General features: G+C 39.1%; 1 protein-coding gene across 1 annotated transcript in view; it reads left to right on the forward strand.

Annotated features, from left to right (window-relative positions):
- The window catches only part of WWC3 (WWC family member 3), a gene marked incomplete at both ends in the record, with an annotated part of 99966 nt that overhangs the window by 63897 nt on the left and 19057 nt on the right, over nucleotides 1-17012 (forward strand). Inside the window, 3 exons of the mRNA XM_080363700.1 lie at nucleotides 6730-6972; nucleotides 10092-10181; nucleotides 11304-11878. Of these exons, the coding sequence (XP_080219826.1) occupies nucleotides 6730-6972; nucleotides 10092-10181; nucleotides 11304-11878 (908 nt within the window). The remainder of the gene's footprint in view (nucleotides 1-6729; nucleotides 6973-10091; nucleotides 10182-11303; nucleotides 11879-17012) is intronic.

The raw sequence follows: 17012 nt of genomic DNA on the forward strand, positions 1-17012 counted from the left end.
AGAAAATTTGGCTTATACTCCCCAAATATTTCTCCTCCCTCATAAAATATAATGTGATTTTAATTCCTCCTTCAAAAATCTGACTACTGAGTGGTTTGGCCTTCACATAAATTAAGGCATTCACAGAGCTTTTTTTTTTCCCCCCTTTGGTTTCCCACTGGAAGGAAGTTGGATAATTTGCAATTTAATTTTTCCCATGGGTGTATCTTCAGATGTTGTGAGCTGTGGGTTCCAACATCTTCAGCACGCTGGGGAAGAGGCCCCTGTTTCCAGTCCAGACTCTGGGAGGAGGCGTGGAAATTCTACCTTTTAACCCGCCAGTCATGCTGAAGAGACGCTCAATCACTTTTCTTCTGCTCTTTACTCTTCTTTTCCCCCCATTATTCTTAAATAAACTGTACCTTATTTCCATGAAATTTCTTCTCTCTGATCTATCAGTGTGGCCTTCCAGAGAAGCAGGAGGGAGGGAGGATGGTCTTTTTGAACAAACCAGCCCCAAGCTGCCTGGATAAATACCGTTTTCAGTTTCAGTTGCTATTTTGGTGGGACCACCTCTCATGAAAGCATTTGCACACTGGAAAGCGTACCCCTCAAGCACAAGTTGTACAGTTCAGTGTAACAAGTACATGAGTTGTATTAGCAAATGATCAAGAAATGTCATTGCTGTAGTGCCTCATAAGTGTATTAATCAATAGATGAAAAATTCTCTCTCCAATAAAAGGCACTAAAATTGTTAACTGTGATTTGTTTTTTTTTTTATGATGATCCAGTCTTGATAGTATCTGACTTTAATGAACAAATATATCCAAGCATCTTTAGTTTACCTAATTTGAGTGCAGAAGCAGCAATTTGTTTATACCTTCTGTAAATTTGAATTCGGATATGTTATTTTTCTATTCAATTGTTTAAATCACACAGTGGCTGTCAACAGATTTATTTTAGCCTTGAAAAAAGCTGCCTCGTCAACTGTGCTTAATATTTCTACATTCCCTTTAAGAATGTTACTTCTTTCTTTTCAGTATAGTTGCTGAATAGTTACTTTGTTGCAAATTTGTTGTCTCATTACCCAAATTAATTTTTAGTTCCGCTTTTAAAAGCACTAGCACAAGCAGAAATGTGTCAGTGCAGTGTATGCCTGTACTGACAAAATACATGTCGGTTGGATATTGATAGTAACATTCCAGTACTGGTACAATAACATAGTCAAGTATTTTCCTGGTAAAATACATCTTGTGTAGGCAGGTTTCAAAGTGAAATTCAGTGGATTTGTATGATTTATTCTGCTAAAGTAATCTGAAAATGTGATTTAGGAATGAAGTAATTTGGCTGATACCACATAAATACCTGGCACAGGCATGTCAGCCTAAATCTCCTAGTGTCAGCTTTTAAACATAAAGCTTTTTCTTTGGGTTATAAAGAGAGATGAGCCATGCTCTTGAACGTCATTAAAGGTTTTGTTATATGAGTTTACCTGTGAATTGGGGAAAAAAAACCTAATTCCTCTCTTCCTTTGCTTTTAGCAGGCTTTGCAGTTTTCCTCAAGGTGAATACATAATTTTCTCTGCAAAATGCCAGTGTACTCTAAAGGTTTCATGAGTGTCCTAAGCCAATTTAAGACCTACTCATTATTGAATCAGGCTGCCAGGAAGGCTGGATATTCTACAGAGTGCACTTGAGTTGTCCGCCCAAGCCACAGTGGCACATACTTGCAGGAGCAGCCAAAGTAGACACAGAGGAGAAATTTTGTGAGCATTTGGCTGAGTTCCCAAGCTTCTTGTACTTTCCATTTCTTTCTTCCCCTTTCTCTAGCCTTTACCCTCTTTGGATATAAATCATAATCCACTCTCAAGAGGGTCGGTAAATACCAGAAATTACGGAGTTCTTGCACCTTTCATTATGTGTCTTCAGTCCCACAGCCACCTTCTCTGAGGATTGCATGTGGGACTGAAGTTCCCTGTTACCTGAAGTGGCAGGGAACAGGGCCCCATTATAAGCCTAAAAAAAAAGAGTAAGGTGGGCTGATTTATGTTGATCATCTCTGTATTTTTGTCTGATCTTAGCCACTATTCTCCTCTAAATCATAACTGTGGATTTATTTCTTTTTCTTTATCCCCACTGATCTTCCTATTCTACAGGTAACAAAGGCCTCAGCTGTAGAGTGGTCTGATATGTCACCTAAAAGTCTAGGCATGTAAATGTAAGGAGGCATTGTTTTTTGTCGTTTTGTTTCTTTTTTGTTTCTTTTTTTTTGTTTCTTTTTTTATTTTTCCCCTTGGAAAATTCAAATAAAGTAGGTTTGAAGAACTTGTTTAAGCTAGGAAGACCAGAACTTGTAGTTTAGAAAGTACCAGCTGCAGGATACTCATAATTTGTCCCCTTAATGAGCATGAGTTAGGACCTTTCTATTCCTTCAGAGTATTTTTCTGCCCAAGACACGCATCTTGTTCATAATCTGAATAAGAGACTGGACAATGCCCTCAGACACGTGGTGTGAACTGTGGGGTTGTCCTGTGCAGGGACAGGAGTTGGACTCGATGACCCTTGTCAGTCCCTTCCAACTCAGGACATTTCTGATTTTAATGGTCTAAACTTTGGGTTCATTGTAATTGTAAATCAGACATTTCGTGTCACAAAAAAGTGGGTTTTACTTTCATCGCACTTCTCATGCTATGTATTTAATAAATAACATCTTCTAAGCTGAAATGTTCTTGAGCTCAGCAGTATAATTTCATTAGTGCTGGGTTCAGGTAGCAGTCTTGAAGATGAGGTTTTAGACACTAACAAAACCCGTTGGGTTCCTCAGATGTTTAGAATGACAAAAGGGTTGCCCTGTTTTGTCGAAGGGTGGGGTTGTATAGAGATATAACAATTCAGACATGCTATAAATTCTGAAAATACATGCTTTTTTTCCCCCATGAGGTGGTTTGCATAGTAGTGTCTGTACTGATCTCCACCCTCATGCTGTGCCTACATTATCCTGGGCTGGGCATCATTCTAGCTGTAATACGTAAGTATGGCTGTTTCAGGGCAAGTTTGCCATTTCAAATTGGTGTTTACTTAAGATCATCAGGTTAAACCTTTGTCATCCCATCTGTGTCCCTCTTGCTTTTCTGCTTGACAGGAGCTATTATATTCATCTATTTGAAATTTTTCAATACTGAAATAAGCAGCGAGTCGGTCTGCCTACCTAGGAAACCAGTCATTTGATACCACCTACTCGAGGGTGGAATGCAAGCTCTTCAGCGCTTGTTATGCAAGGATGGGAATGGGCAAAATGCCTGGAATGTTGATGGCTCAAAATTAACTGTTTTTTTTCCCCTGGCATATGTTAAATTGCTATATCAGTAAGGACCTCAGTGTCTGACATCAGGCCAGTTAAAAATATTCTTTTGTGGTGACTACACTTTAGAAGTTGTATATTATAAAATACCCTGTAGAAAGGGAAAATGCGTTTGAGAAACAGAAGCTTTGTAAAAGATCCTAAATAATTTTTTTCCCTTTAAATTGCAACCTATGTCAAGTCATTGATTTATTTAAGTGAGTTTTTAAGCTAGGTGAATATATGCACTGAGTCTCAAAACTCAGAACAGACACTTTTTTGTAACATGAGCAATGAGAATGGCTGGTATAGTATGGGTATAAAATCTGGCATGGGCAAGCACAGTGAAATTGCTTCTTTATGCATTTATTGTGTTTGAAGGAAAGCTTGTGTTGGGTGAATCCAAACTGCAATTATGGAACATGGTTAAGAGGATTTTTATTATGTTTTTAGCAGAACAGAGCACAACTCCTCAGGTATTTTCTTAGGTTTGAGTGAGTAAGACCATAAAAGCCTTAGGGATGTTTTCTAGCCAAGGAGATAAAACTTTTAAAAGTTTATCACTGGTAGCTTTTTGGAACAACTTGCCATACAGAGGAGTCCTCCAGGGAAAGCAAGCAACAAAATTCCTCCAAAAGTTTGGTTCGTTTGCAGGAAATGCAGGTTGTAGAACACTGGCCTACTGGATTCCTGCATTATGTAGTGTTTTGCAAATGCGTTTTCTTGGCTTAAAAGGAAAACATAGAGACAAGAAGAGCTAGCTGAAATGCTAAGAGTGTCAAGGGAATCAAAGTAAATACCTAATCACATTTTGGAACTCTTCAGTGATGCAAACCTTTTCCACAGCTGTACTTTTCCTTTTAATAACAGTATAATTGAGTTACTCTATGAGAACTTCCTACTTTCAAAGCATCATCATAACAGAAATTGAGGGGGAAAAAACCAAACTTCAAACTGGGATCTCATACACAAAGGGAGTTATGTGCTCTCAGCAAGCTCAAGAGTCTAAATTAAAACCTCCTGTATTGAGGGTTGTGTTTTACTCTAGGCTGAGCCGATTTGGGTTATCTGGTGCTGAAAGGGGGAATCTGACCTTCCCCTCTTGCCGCCATTAGCACTTATTTGCTCCTATGGTGAGCTTCTTCACCAGCTCACTCTACCTTAGAAAAAAAGTTGGCAAAGCAATTGTGTTAAAATGAAGAAGAGGGTGAGTGCTTCAGCTGTCTTATAAAACAACCTGGAGACTTCACCAGGCACATCTCCTCTCCTTTCATCCGTGAGCTGTGTAGGAGTTTGTGAACACCATCACTCAAACACATCGCCAGGCCTCATCTGATTCACACTCGCTTGCCAAGCTGTGATAACCCAGTTGTACTTGAATTCTGTAAATCTGCTGAAAGGACCTTGAGTCCCATTTGTTTCATTTGGCACTGAACACTTGAAAATCAAGCTGTATATGCCTTCAGGAGTGTTTACTGAATATTTAGCAGCCTGGGTAGGAGAGAGGAGGGATCCTGACTCTGCTTGCTCTTCCTGGCCCTGAGGTTTGGTGGATGGGGCGAGGTGTTCTTCAGGAAGCTGCATCTGGAATTCATACACAATAGCTGAGGCATGAAATATGTCGACTGTACGTATCGATTCACAATGGCGCTTTCAGTAGCTACTGGCAGGAAGTTGGTTATTAATGCAAGGAGGAGGAAATGGTATAGAAGGATTTGATAAAGTATTCTGCTTTAGACTAAAATGTAATGTAATATCCAAGGTCTTTACTTGCTGTAAATGTAATCTAAGGGGAAAAAGAAAAATCTATTTGACAAAATTATCGGTAAAATTCCTATTCATATATGAATTCATTCATTGCAAAATGACTTATATTCACATTTTATTTCCCTTCCCCTGATAATAAGATAGCTAAATACTTTCCAGATGTCAGGATGCAATAAACATTGTGTGAAGTTTTGTTTTCAGATGGGGAAAACTCATGTCGTATCTATGCCTTTTCTTTTATTCTTAAACACATGTTAGCACACTGTGGGTCTTCTGTTTGCTTGTAATGTGCTTTTTACCTTGCTTTGTTTGTTATGATCTTTTTTTTTTCTTAACAGGTATTTTGGAAAAAAGGTTACTTAAACTAGCTTACCAAAAGAATGAATGCCTTTCCCAGTTTTATGGCTGGTTTTAAACGTGTTTTTAGATATTTATTTGAAGGTTGATAATCTTTTATGGTGCACCAAACTTTGAATGCTGCTGTTTCAAAGTGAAGATGAAACTGAGGTGTACAACTGCATAACTGTTCTACAGTTCTTTAGTTTGGAGTGTTCGGAAATCAGAAAGCTAGACTTTTTCCTCTATTTACTTTTCATTTTAACTGTAACTTAAATGTCTAACTTGCCCATTGAAAGACAAGCATAAATACTTAGTAGTAGAAGTGTTCTCCCTGTTATGCTTATATACCTTTTGAGTTTGCCAAAAGAAACATTTATGAAATATATAGCTTTAGCATTCTTTGTAGTATTTATAAGAGTTTGAAATTTGTTTTTAGCAGAATGTTTTCTTAAAATGTCAACTGGGGAATTATTCTCACAACTGTTGTTTTGTGTAGTGGTTCGGCATATTGAGATACAGGAAAATATTTTTGGCTATAAAGCCTATTACGAATCATGTTAAGTTATTTAATTGCTTGATTTGATGATGGACCCATCGAAAGCCACCTGTATTTTGTAACCAGTAAATGTTTTCCAGACGTATGTTTTTGTTTTACTGACAGCTTATGTTTTCTTAAAATTTTGTTGTCAGTCAGGACTGCCTCGTGTTTTCAGCCCCTTAAACCATTCTTCTACTGAGGTGGGACATGAATATACAGACCTGTTATCACTAGATATGCATCTCCCCTTCATGCCCTTTAACTTCTCACTGTACTTTTGAAATCCCAAGTTAAGATCTGAGAGTGGAAGAATGAGGAACGAAAGGATGTTCAACTTTAATAAGCTGTACAGGCAGCAGACTCAAGAGCTCTAAAATATGAATTGATTTATTACATAATGAGAAAGCTGTGAAGACAGATTTTGTCCATGTGATAGATAAAGGTGCTGTAGTTTTTAAACAGCTGCACACTTAGGAGCACTTGCAGTTTCAAAGTGAAGATGAAACTGAGGTGTACAACTGCATAACTGTTCTACAGTTCTTTAGTTTGGAGTGTTCAGAAATCGGAAAGCTAGACCCAAAAAAACCCACCCCAAAAACCAGAAACAAATAATCCTTCTGAGCTTCTCTGAATTTTCTTGTTTTGAAATTTAGAGGAAAAAAGTCACAGAAGTCAACAGGCTTTTTCACCTTTTGGTGTTTTTCCTCTTAACTGTCCTCATCTTTGTCACTTCTGAGTTTTGAAATATATTTATCCTCTTTGAAAGAGTTTCGAATATACAACAGCAGCTGGCCTTGCTAGACAATGAATCCTGGCCAGGAATGGCTGAAGCGGACAGGGACCGTCTTCAGCTCATCAAAGAGAAGGAGGCTCTTCTTCAGGAGCTGCAGCTCATCAGCCAGCAGAGACGATCCCCAGAAGACATTGCACGTTTGGAGGAAGAAAAAAGGCGCTTGGAGGATGAAATTCAGCGGGCTCGAGCAACCTCTGCTCATGGGGCCACTGAAAGGTTTGGGAACTCTAATTTTGTTATCTGCTGCAAGGTCCATATAGGTAGTTTCAAAAGGGGAAGTAAGGAATTCCACTGTCTTTAAGAAACAACAAAAAAAGTAGATCAGTAAATTGCATTCAGAAAAGGAAGAGACTGCTCCTGACTGCCATTATTTAATAATATTTTGAAGTTTTCTGAAGGAGAGTTAAAGTGATGTTGATTTGTTAGTTCTCCTTTCATTTATCTAAAAAGTCTGAATAAGAAGAAGAGATCAAAATAGTCATAAAAGCTGGGTGGAAAAAGTCTGAATGATATTGTCTGATGATAGAGACCTGAGTAACAGTACCTGGAGCGTGAAAGATTTTCCTTTTATTTTGCAGTGGAGTAATAGTTGTCTCCAAAAGCAGCAGAACAAAGATCCTTTCCTATATTTGGTTTCTGCCTTATAACAGAAAGGTTAAATTAATAAGTTTTTACTACCTTTTGTATACAATTTTTCCTTTTAATTTGCAATCCAGCAGTGGGAGCACATCCCAACTCTGACATTTGGGGAAACATAGTAAATAGAGTCATTCTTGAAAACTTAAATATCAAGTTATATGTAAAAACAAAAAAAACCCCACAAACAAACAAACAAAAGATATTAATGGAAACACTGTGTTTATTTCAACGTTGCCCAGTTTTTCCTGTAGCCAAATGGACGAAACCTCTTAACCTCTTCTTGTTACCATAGACTGCTTCCAGTGACAGCAAGAAAGTACTTGCTATTGTTTCCCAGACCCACTTCTTTTAAATAGTGGTAAAATGCCAGATTTGACACTAGAGGAAAACTACATGAACCGGCTTTAATGTGATCTGTGTAAAGCTTAATATTTACATAATTGAGACACTTTTAAAATATTTGGAAGTGCCTTCCATATAAAAATTTCGAGAACTTAATTTCCTTTGAAAAGGCTTACTTCAGACAGTAAATTCAGGCAATAAAGAGAAAGTTCTCAGGCAATAAATAGAAAATTCACAGCCAACCAACAGTGCTGTGTTATATATTTTGCAATTTTTGCAATATTGTTACATTGACTTTCCAGCTTAAACTGACAGAAAAGGGAGTTCACTTTACACGACAGTGTAGTAAGTTTTATTTGTTGGTTTTGGGCTCTAATGTTAGGTAGTTCATACTATGTTGGCAAGAAGGCCAAGCTATTTTTCCATGTAGTTCATGCTGTGGAAACCAGCGTTCCAATGTGATACTTGATATTTCAAATGCTAGCAAAAAGTTGAGTAGAAGTTAGAATAATATTGAAGGGCACTCACTTTTTGTATAACAAATTGGAGGAAAGCTTAACTATTAGTAGCCCTAATCTGTTTTGGGCTCAGGAATAATCAAAATCATTCCTAGTTTTGCTTTTTTCTTCCACTTAATCGTGAAATACAAAGAAGTTTCCTCTTTAAGTAATTGCCAGTTCTGTTCTGTTCCTGAGTTTTAAAGGCAATGAGTTATGTGCAGATCAGAACTAACTTAAAATCTGTGTGACAAAGGTGGTGTGGTTGTGGTTTTGATGTTGTGGTGTTGATGACGGCAGAGTGTAGGTTCCCAAGTTTGTTTTTTAAAGCAGACAATGTGGATACCCCTTCTTTCCCCTGCAAGCTTTTGAATCAGTTAAGTTTCTTGCATCCACTTGTCTTTTTCTTTTGGTTCCTGCGTGCGCTGCCTGTATAAAGTACGTTTTCATAGGTGAGCTGCAACCTTCCCTGCACCACTTGGTTGACCTGGCCTGGCATCCACACAAGCAGGAGAAAAGCTTCAGGGTTGCACGAGCGTGGCGTCTGCCCTAAGGGTATGATAAAGGGAGCCCCCGCAGAGGGCAGTGGGGTTGCTGGAGCTCAGCACTACAGCCCCTTGCCAGCATATGAATTTACGGAGTTGGAAGCCAAGAAGTTGAGAGATTTATGTTTTTACTGCTAACAAAGACATATTTTTTTCATATCTTAACCATCCAAAGTTTATTGAAACGAATGCTGCCATTTTGTTTTATAGAGGAGGACTCCCTTTTTGTTGATGTATTTTTTTTTTATCTTCCCCATCAACATGTTGGATTCTAACAGCTGTTGTTGCACTTGAGGAAGGTCTGAAGCACTCAAATAAATTTGATCTCATGTCTCCAAACTGTCTGTCGGAATCCCAATTTCTAGCCAACTTGTGGAACACAGGGCTAGAATAGTAACTTTCTTGGACATAAAAGTATACAACACAAAACAGATAGCGCTCAGATTTTATTTTGAAGTTCAGTGGTTAGGCTTGGAAAAACAAACCACCAAGAATACTTATCGTTCTGGATTCAGGAAAAGAATAAATGTGATATCAATAGATAAAATATGTTCTTAGAAGTTTTAATAATCTCAGAATACAGAATTTAAGATAGTCTATAGGTGTATGAGACCGACAGCGTTATAGGTACATTCCATTTGTGTTCTGGCAGTGGTACTGAGTAATTCAGCTGCTTGTTACTAGAACAGGCAAAAAGTAAGTTGCGCTGAGAGGTTTTTGTCATAACTTAGTATTCAAAGTGCTGTATCACCTGCTTCAATACAATATCCAAATGTACTTGAAACACCTAGAATTAGAGCTTGAAGCTGAGTTTTATGGTTACTGCTTAACAGAAGTCCTCCAAAAATTTTATCTTTGAAATTTGACACTAATTAGCTTGGATAATAGGGCTATTTGGAATACTTTTTTTCCTGACAAGGCGACAAATGTAGTAGCTCTCTCTATTTTACTGGCACAATCAGGCTGATGCAAGGGAAAAAATATCTTGTATAGTCTGATGTTTTTACCTAGGACTTTTTATGACTTTGCTAATTGCTGTAATGTATTTTCAGCATCACAACTCTTATATTGCACTTCAGTTACTTTTCTTGTCTGGGAATTCTGCTGGAGTCTTGGTTCTTGTGTTCTTGCTGGAATTTCCATTGCTGCAAATGAGCTGTGCAAATTAAAACTTTTCATTTAACAGTGAAACTTCTTTTTGTGTTCCAAACTGCAGTGCCATGATATTTTTTCTGTACTTGGAAAGTCCCTAGCACTTCTTGAGCACTGCTGTAATGAAGAAAAATAGTAATATGTATCTGTTTAATTACAGGATACTGTTACAGGAAAAGAGAAATTGTTTGCTTATGCAACTAGAAGAAGCTACACGCTTAACCTCATATTTACACTCCCAGTTAAAAAGGTGAGTTATGTAAAACAAGCAGGTTTTGAAGTTAAACTGCAGCAGAGAATAATATTAATAATCTATAAAGTTCATCTTTAATATTTTTATGTATGTGTGCCAAGTAAACTTATTTTGTACTAAACTTATATAATTTGGTCTGTGGAATGTGATGATTTGTATGGAGTTTTATAGATCATATTAGTGATGGCTATTTAGAGTAGATTATTATCTGTATTCAGGAATTTTATATCTTACTTTCTGGAAATAAGATACATAAAACACATTGTAATATTACTACAGTTTTACTAATATGATGATAACATTCTTTTAAGTTCTGTGAGGTTTAATATTCTGATACCTCTCCAAAGGAGTGGTTTTTGATCCCTGGTGAGATGACAAAGTTTTGCCGTTTAAATACGAGAATGTGCTAAGACCCACACAGAAGCCCAGAATGTTTTGCATATTCACACTCGCAGCTGCCTTTTTAGATGCAGCTCTTGGGGATTCCTCAGCTCAACACCACTCCAACATCAAAAGCTCAGTTCCTGCTGTTTCTCACTTCATCTCCCTCTGTCACTTATATTCTTCTCTCCCTAACTGTGTGAGAGTGCTAAAAGGAACTGGAATGGGATTCATCCTAAACTCTTTTTTATTTTTCACTGGAAAAACCTGTGAGGGTGAGGCTTACACAGCAGACTTTCCAAATCCCATCTCACTTCCTCTCCCTGATATGTTTATGACCCGTCATTAACGTAAATTCAAGCTGGATCATGGTAATATACCCTTCCTGGCTTTATGTTGAGTGCACTGGTCCAAATCCTGTGCTGGCGTCCTTTCTGCCAAATTATGGCTACATACACATTGGAGGAAAGAGTAGGCTTGTTCTCTTGGACCCTTTGTCTCAGGCACATGGTCCTCATTTGGTTGTCACTTGCACTGTTCCAGTCATGGTTGTGCTTGAGGCCAGGACAGGAGACAGGAGCTAGACCTTAAAATGCCAAATCATCTCTGTGCATCACTGTACTGAATACACGTAAAATTGCTTGTGTAACCTGGATTGACGTTTTTATGTCTGTGCCGGTGTTTCTGATTATATTTGAAAGGGCCTTTTTTTGTTTTCTCTTTCTTTCCCTGCTGCAGTCTGTCAGCTAGCACCCTCACAATGTCCTCTGGCAGCAGCAGGGGATCCCTGGCCTCCAGTCGAGGATCCTTGGCCTCCAGCAGAGGTTCTCTGAGCTCAGTCAGCTTTACCGACATCTATGGCCTTCCGCAGTACGACAAATCGGACGGCATTACAGACTACGGGCAGCACTTACGCTTCGACATAATCCCCTTTGAGTCTCTCACGAAGGATGTGCCCTATGCTGATCCCATTGGACACTCAAATTTCAATAAGCAGCGGAGGTCTCTGGATACCCCGCAGTCTCTGGCGTCCCTGTCATCGCGGTCCTCCTTGTCATCATTGTCCCCTCCAAGCTCACCTCTGGACACCCCGTTTCTCTCTGCATCTCGAGATTCTCCTTTGGCTCAGATGTCAGAAGATTTTGAGGAGATGGCAAGCATAGGAGCTCTGGAAATGCTCAGGGCTCAGACCACAGTGTTGGGTGATGATGATACACAAGGGATGAGCTCATCTCAGACGTCCACTTACGCTGTGGACAACGAAGGGCTGCGAGAAATGGGACCACAGCTGATGACTGTCCAGACTGGTGGAGGTGAGTTTCTGGACGTTACTGTTTTCTCATATTATCACAGAAAATGTCACACAAACCTAAATATACTAGTTTGTAAAGATGGTTCCTCAATTTTGCTGTTTCTGCTTCCATCAGTTAAAAATTACACCAAACAACCAAACAAAAACCTGCAAAACCTCAGGCTTTAGACTTAGGGCAAAGAGGTGAAATAGTAGAGAAATCCTTGTAAATTGATTTTAAAATAGTGCTGAATTGGGTAGAAGAAAGGGAACGGAATATCGACTTTCTTTGGAGTGTAGCATGTCAAAGTATTTTGGTCTTGAATTGAGAATTAGTAAGAATGTGTGGTTTAGTTAGGCCTGAGGCCCCTGATTGTGCCCAGGTTGCCATTATTCTGATAACTTAAAGCCACACAAGCTGAGGGGAGACGGAAAAAAAATTTTAAAAACCCCAAACGAAACACCAGGCGTGAGGTGATGCTGCTGGCTGTGCTTGAAGGCTGGCTGACTCCAGACTGAATTCGTACCTACCCCAGGCTAGGTGTTTCTGTCCAAGTTCTGTGATGGAGCAGAAGCCCCAGTGGCACGGCAGTGTTGAGTGTGCATGGTGCGCTGTGCTCAGCAGAGAGCTTTGTCAGGCAAGGAACATGTTTTGTTGGGGGCTTGTGAGAAGTTAAGTTTCCACTTGAGTTGGTTGTCTCAGAGAACCTGCAATCTGTAATCGCAGAGGAGCGATATGTCCAGTTCTTTCATGATGGTCATAGAATGATAGAAGAGTGTGGGTTGGAAGGGACCCTTTGAAGGTCATTTAGTCCATCCCCCACCCCTCAATGAGCAGGGACATCTTCAACTAGATGAGGCTGCTCAGAGCCCCATCCAGCCTGACCTAGAATGTCTCCAGGGATGGGGCATCTACCACCTCTCTGGGCAACCTGAGCCGGTGTTTCACCACCCTCAGTGTAAAAAATTTCTTCCCTGTGACTAAGCTGAATCTCCCCTCCTTTACTTTAAAACCATTACTCCTGGTCCTGTCACAAGAGGCCCTGCTAAAAAGTCTGTCCCCATCTTCTTATTTTTAAGTATCAAAAGGCTGCAACAAGGTCTCCTCAGAGGCTTCTCTTCTCCAGGCTGAGCAACCCAAAGTCTCTCAGCCTTTCCTCCTAGCAGAGATACTGTTTTGTGTTGGCTTGTTTGTATTGCTAATAAAACCATACCAGTGGAGAAGGGCTTTTAGAGAATATTTTTAATATTAAGGATTGTAATTCCCATTCCATTTCTAAATCCAGAATTCTTTGTTAGCAATTGCATAGAATGTGTCATTCGAGACTTAAGACATCAAGTGTACTTTCAAATATAACCAGAAAATGTATCATGTTATCCTACCAAAATCTTATTTGTCAGCTGACAATGAGAAGGGCCATTGACAGTGTGTAAGGAAAAGGTTTCAGCTTTTTATTTTTAAAAGAAAATGTCACCACTGTGCTAAAAAGCCTGTATTGTTCAAACAGCATTTGAGTATAGACTTACCTATTTTCCTTAACACAGCGAGCACTGCCAGAAGATACTGATGTAGAATTTACATCTACTAGATGTAAACATTTCCAGTGCCTACATTGTGGCTTTCAGATCAAAATAAACAGAATTCCAGGCACTAGCATGTAAGCTTATTCTTAAATTTGTGCCATGAAGAGGCTTCCTGAGGCTTTCTTTAAACCTCAGATCAGACCACAGCATGTCTTCACCCACTGTGTTAAATGAAACTGTGTTAGTAGTTCATTTATAGCTCGTATGTGTTTTCTAAAACTGAAGGCTTGGTCTGAGGGCCTAGGGAGCAGTAGGATGAGGTTCAAGTTCTTGCTTTGGTTTTTCTTTTCTCCCTTCTCTGACATGTTTCTGCACAGTTCAGGTTTATCTGAAAACCTCAGGCAGAACATACCTGTGCTGCCTGCTGTTGCTGCTACAGTGTCCAGCTCCTAGTCCAGGGGTTCCAGCTTTTCTCTGTGTACAACAAGAGTCCCTTGTGTTGCTTTTTGAGGAAGAAGGTATGGTGAAAAGGTAGCCAGGCTGTCTTGATATTTTTCTTTTTATGTTTGAGTTTTAATTGCTCAAGAAAAATTTATCCTTTCTGATTTTTGCTGGAGTAATGACTGCCTTGAGTTCCACACTCACTAGCTGGTGGATTTGCAATTGTAATGCAGTTGTTTGCAAGTAGCAGTTGGAAGCGTCAATGTAATTGTGGTTTTATACTATCTTCTTGAAGAATTTGATGGAGCATCAAGGTTCAGTATCATGCTTTGGAAACCCCCAGATGTCGTGGGGCTTGGTTTTCGCTAAGGTACTACGCAGTGTGCTTTGCTGCTGCCATCCAATGGTCTGGTGGTGTAATGTGACACTGGAAAAGCCATGAGTATCCACTCAGACAAATCTTGTGCCTGTTCCTTCACTACACAAAATATGAGGTAATTTTTGCAAATTCCGGGGCCCGGATGGTTTAACGTTAAATAAACTGCACATACTTTGCACTGAAGCAGCACTTGAGCAAGTTCAAGGAGTTCTTCAGAAACTGCAGTTTTCATGTTCAGTTGCTCATCTACTGGGTTTTTTTTGTTCTGCATCTGTTTCAGGGACATTCTAGGAAGTGTCTTAGCATGTGTGTATGGAGGGGAATATGCATGAGAGGTTATATCTCTGTCCTATTTATAAAGCTGGGAGTGGGAGGAAACATGTTAATAAAATATTGGGCTTTTGTATCTTTTTTCATATTCTTTTTTCTTCTCTGTCCTAAAAATAATCTTTTAAGTGCTAAGTTTCCTTTAATGCCTAAATAATACCTTGTTTGCAAAATATTGTCATAGATCTGAAGGATGATTTATTATTGTGTGCTTTTTATTTTGTCTTGTTTCTCATGCGGCACAACAGAGAAATTCAGTGTAAGTGAACCTGAAATTACTTATTGTGCTGGTTTTGCCTGTAATTCCCAGTGTGTTGTTCTGTGTGAAGTGTTGGGGTTTTTTTGGTTTTGTTTTTCTTTTTTTGAGTTGCATGTGAAGAAACAGGAGATTTTGCTATGTTTGGTTTTGTTTGATATTGTGCTGTATCTGTTTAATCATTATGGCATACTTAATTCTTTGCTATATCAACTAAACAATATATTCATGGCTGTAGTTAAATTCCTGGAAAAAGTATTCTGCAAACTTCTGCTTTATTATATTATAGTAATGCCTGACAGGATCATGGTAGGTAAGGTCTGTTTGTGTGTCTGATTGAGTTTTTATGAGAGTGTCTGACTCTCTTATTAGTGCTTTTTGAGCTGGTGTGTGGTATTTGTAGTCTCCTAAGCTTCTGAAACATGACATAGATTTATTTATGTATTTTTTAGCTTGTGAAATCTTTGACACCAGAATTGCCTTTGAAGTTCACTTTTTCAACTAGTGACACCTGAGAATATTCTTTTAATCAGGGCTGTTTTATGTTTATCAAGCTTTGGCACCCAGTAGTTCTGGAAATTCATACATATTCACTGATTTTTGTTATTTAAATATGAAAATGAAAGTTAATTGTCTATCTTGGAGACTTTATTTTTAAACAATTCTTTAGCTTCCAGTGTTGGAAGGCCTGTAACTTGTGCTAAATCTCGTTCTATTTAAGCCAAAATCTTATGTGTCTTTCTTCTTGACCAATTTTTTCCTCTCTCTCTGTCTTATGTTTTTCATTTTTTTTTTCTAGCTAAAGGCATGTTTTGGTGTTTGCATTTCTCCCAAATTCTCTGGGATTGTCCACATGTTATCAGATGCTTCCATGGCCTGCAGGCAGCGGGCAAGTCATTGAGAAGTTACAGCATTGTTGTAACATGTCAGTTTTTCATGACATTATGTTGGTGCTTCGGATCAGTTTTTCCTTGCAGACAAATTGGGAACATGAACCTCCAAAGGAGAGAGCTCATGAGATCTTTCATCTCCCACATCTATACAAAGTGTTCACTTAGAAGGGTGAGCCAAAGGCTTATTTACAAAAAGAAATCTTCCTAGTGTAACTTGTTGAAATTAGTACAGAAACTATTGAAGCCGTTTTGTTAAGTTCATCCTTTTCCAGTGACATGAAATTATTGGGATATTTTGATACTAGAAAATGTCCCTACAGGCTGCTAGTTTTGATTCTATGTAACTGCCTAGTGACAGCACTTATGGAGGTGGGCTCATTAAAGTAAAAGTTCTTAAAAACAGAACAAAATGAAACAAACCCACCACTTTATACAAGCCGTGCAAAGGAGCACGTGATTCAAACACATTTTCTTTGCTTTCTGTGAGCTAGCTAGAACTCTGTAATCATTTGCAGTGAGAGTGAAATGAGTTATACTGCACCGTGATGTGTGATGGACAGTAAACATGAAAGGATGTAATTTGAGGGCACCTTTCTCCAGGCACAAACAGAAATGCAGATTGAGATGTCTCTCGTCAGTAGATAAATTTGCTGTGTAGCTGAAGATGGTTAAATCCTTCATTGATTTTGGAGAGGAGCTCTGTAGGGCTACTTATGGATCCAAAAGGACAGAGAACTTCTTTGCAGTTTGGGACATTCTGGGCCAGAACCAGGGAATTTTATGTCCAAACAGGACCTTATGATTTTTGGAACATCTTTTGGGATTTTGATCTCTTGGTGCCCTGATAAAAGGAATGTACTTTGGGCTACTGCCTTCAGCGCATCCTGTTTGCCAGTCCTGCAGCAGATTAAAGCCAACCTTAGCCAGACACTGTGGTCAACAGCAACAGCATGGTTGTGTTAATTTGTGGGATTCTTAATCAAGCTTCAAGTCCTGATGTCTTGTCCTGGTGTTGCTTGGGCAGGAGATGAGATGGGTCCACACAGGGGGTGGCTCACTTGTGTCTGTACCTGAGCTGGGCTCTGCAGGTGAAGCTCAGGCTGTGGGCTGGCGCTCTGCTGAAGGAAACATACTCATTAGGTACCAGCATTTTATTTTTGGTGTCTTAAGATAACATGTAACAGAGATACCTAAGCAAGTTGGTACTTGATTTGGGATAAGGCATGTTTCATCCTTAGGGGCAGTAAGCAGTAAACATCAGCTGGCGCTTGCCTCCCATGTGATGTGCACTGTCCTGCTGTCACTCCAAATGCTGTCTGCTGAAACTGGGAATGCT

The sequence above is a fragment of the Nesoenas mayeri genome (assembly GCF_963082525.1).
Source record: "Nesoenas mayeri genome assembly, chromosome: 1".
NCBI lineage: Eukaryota > Metazoa > Chordata > Aves > Columbiformes > Columbidae > Nesoenas > Nesoenas mayeri.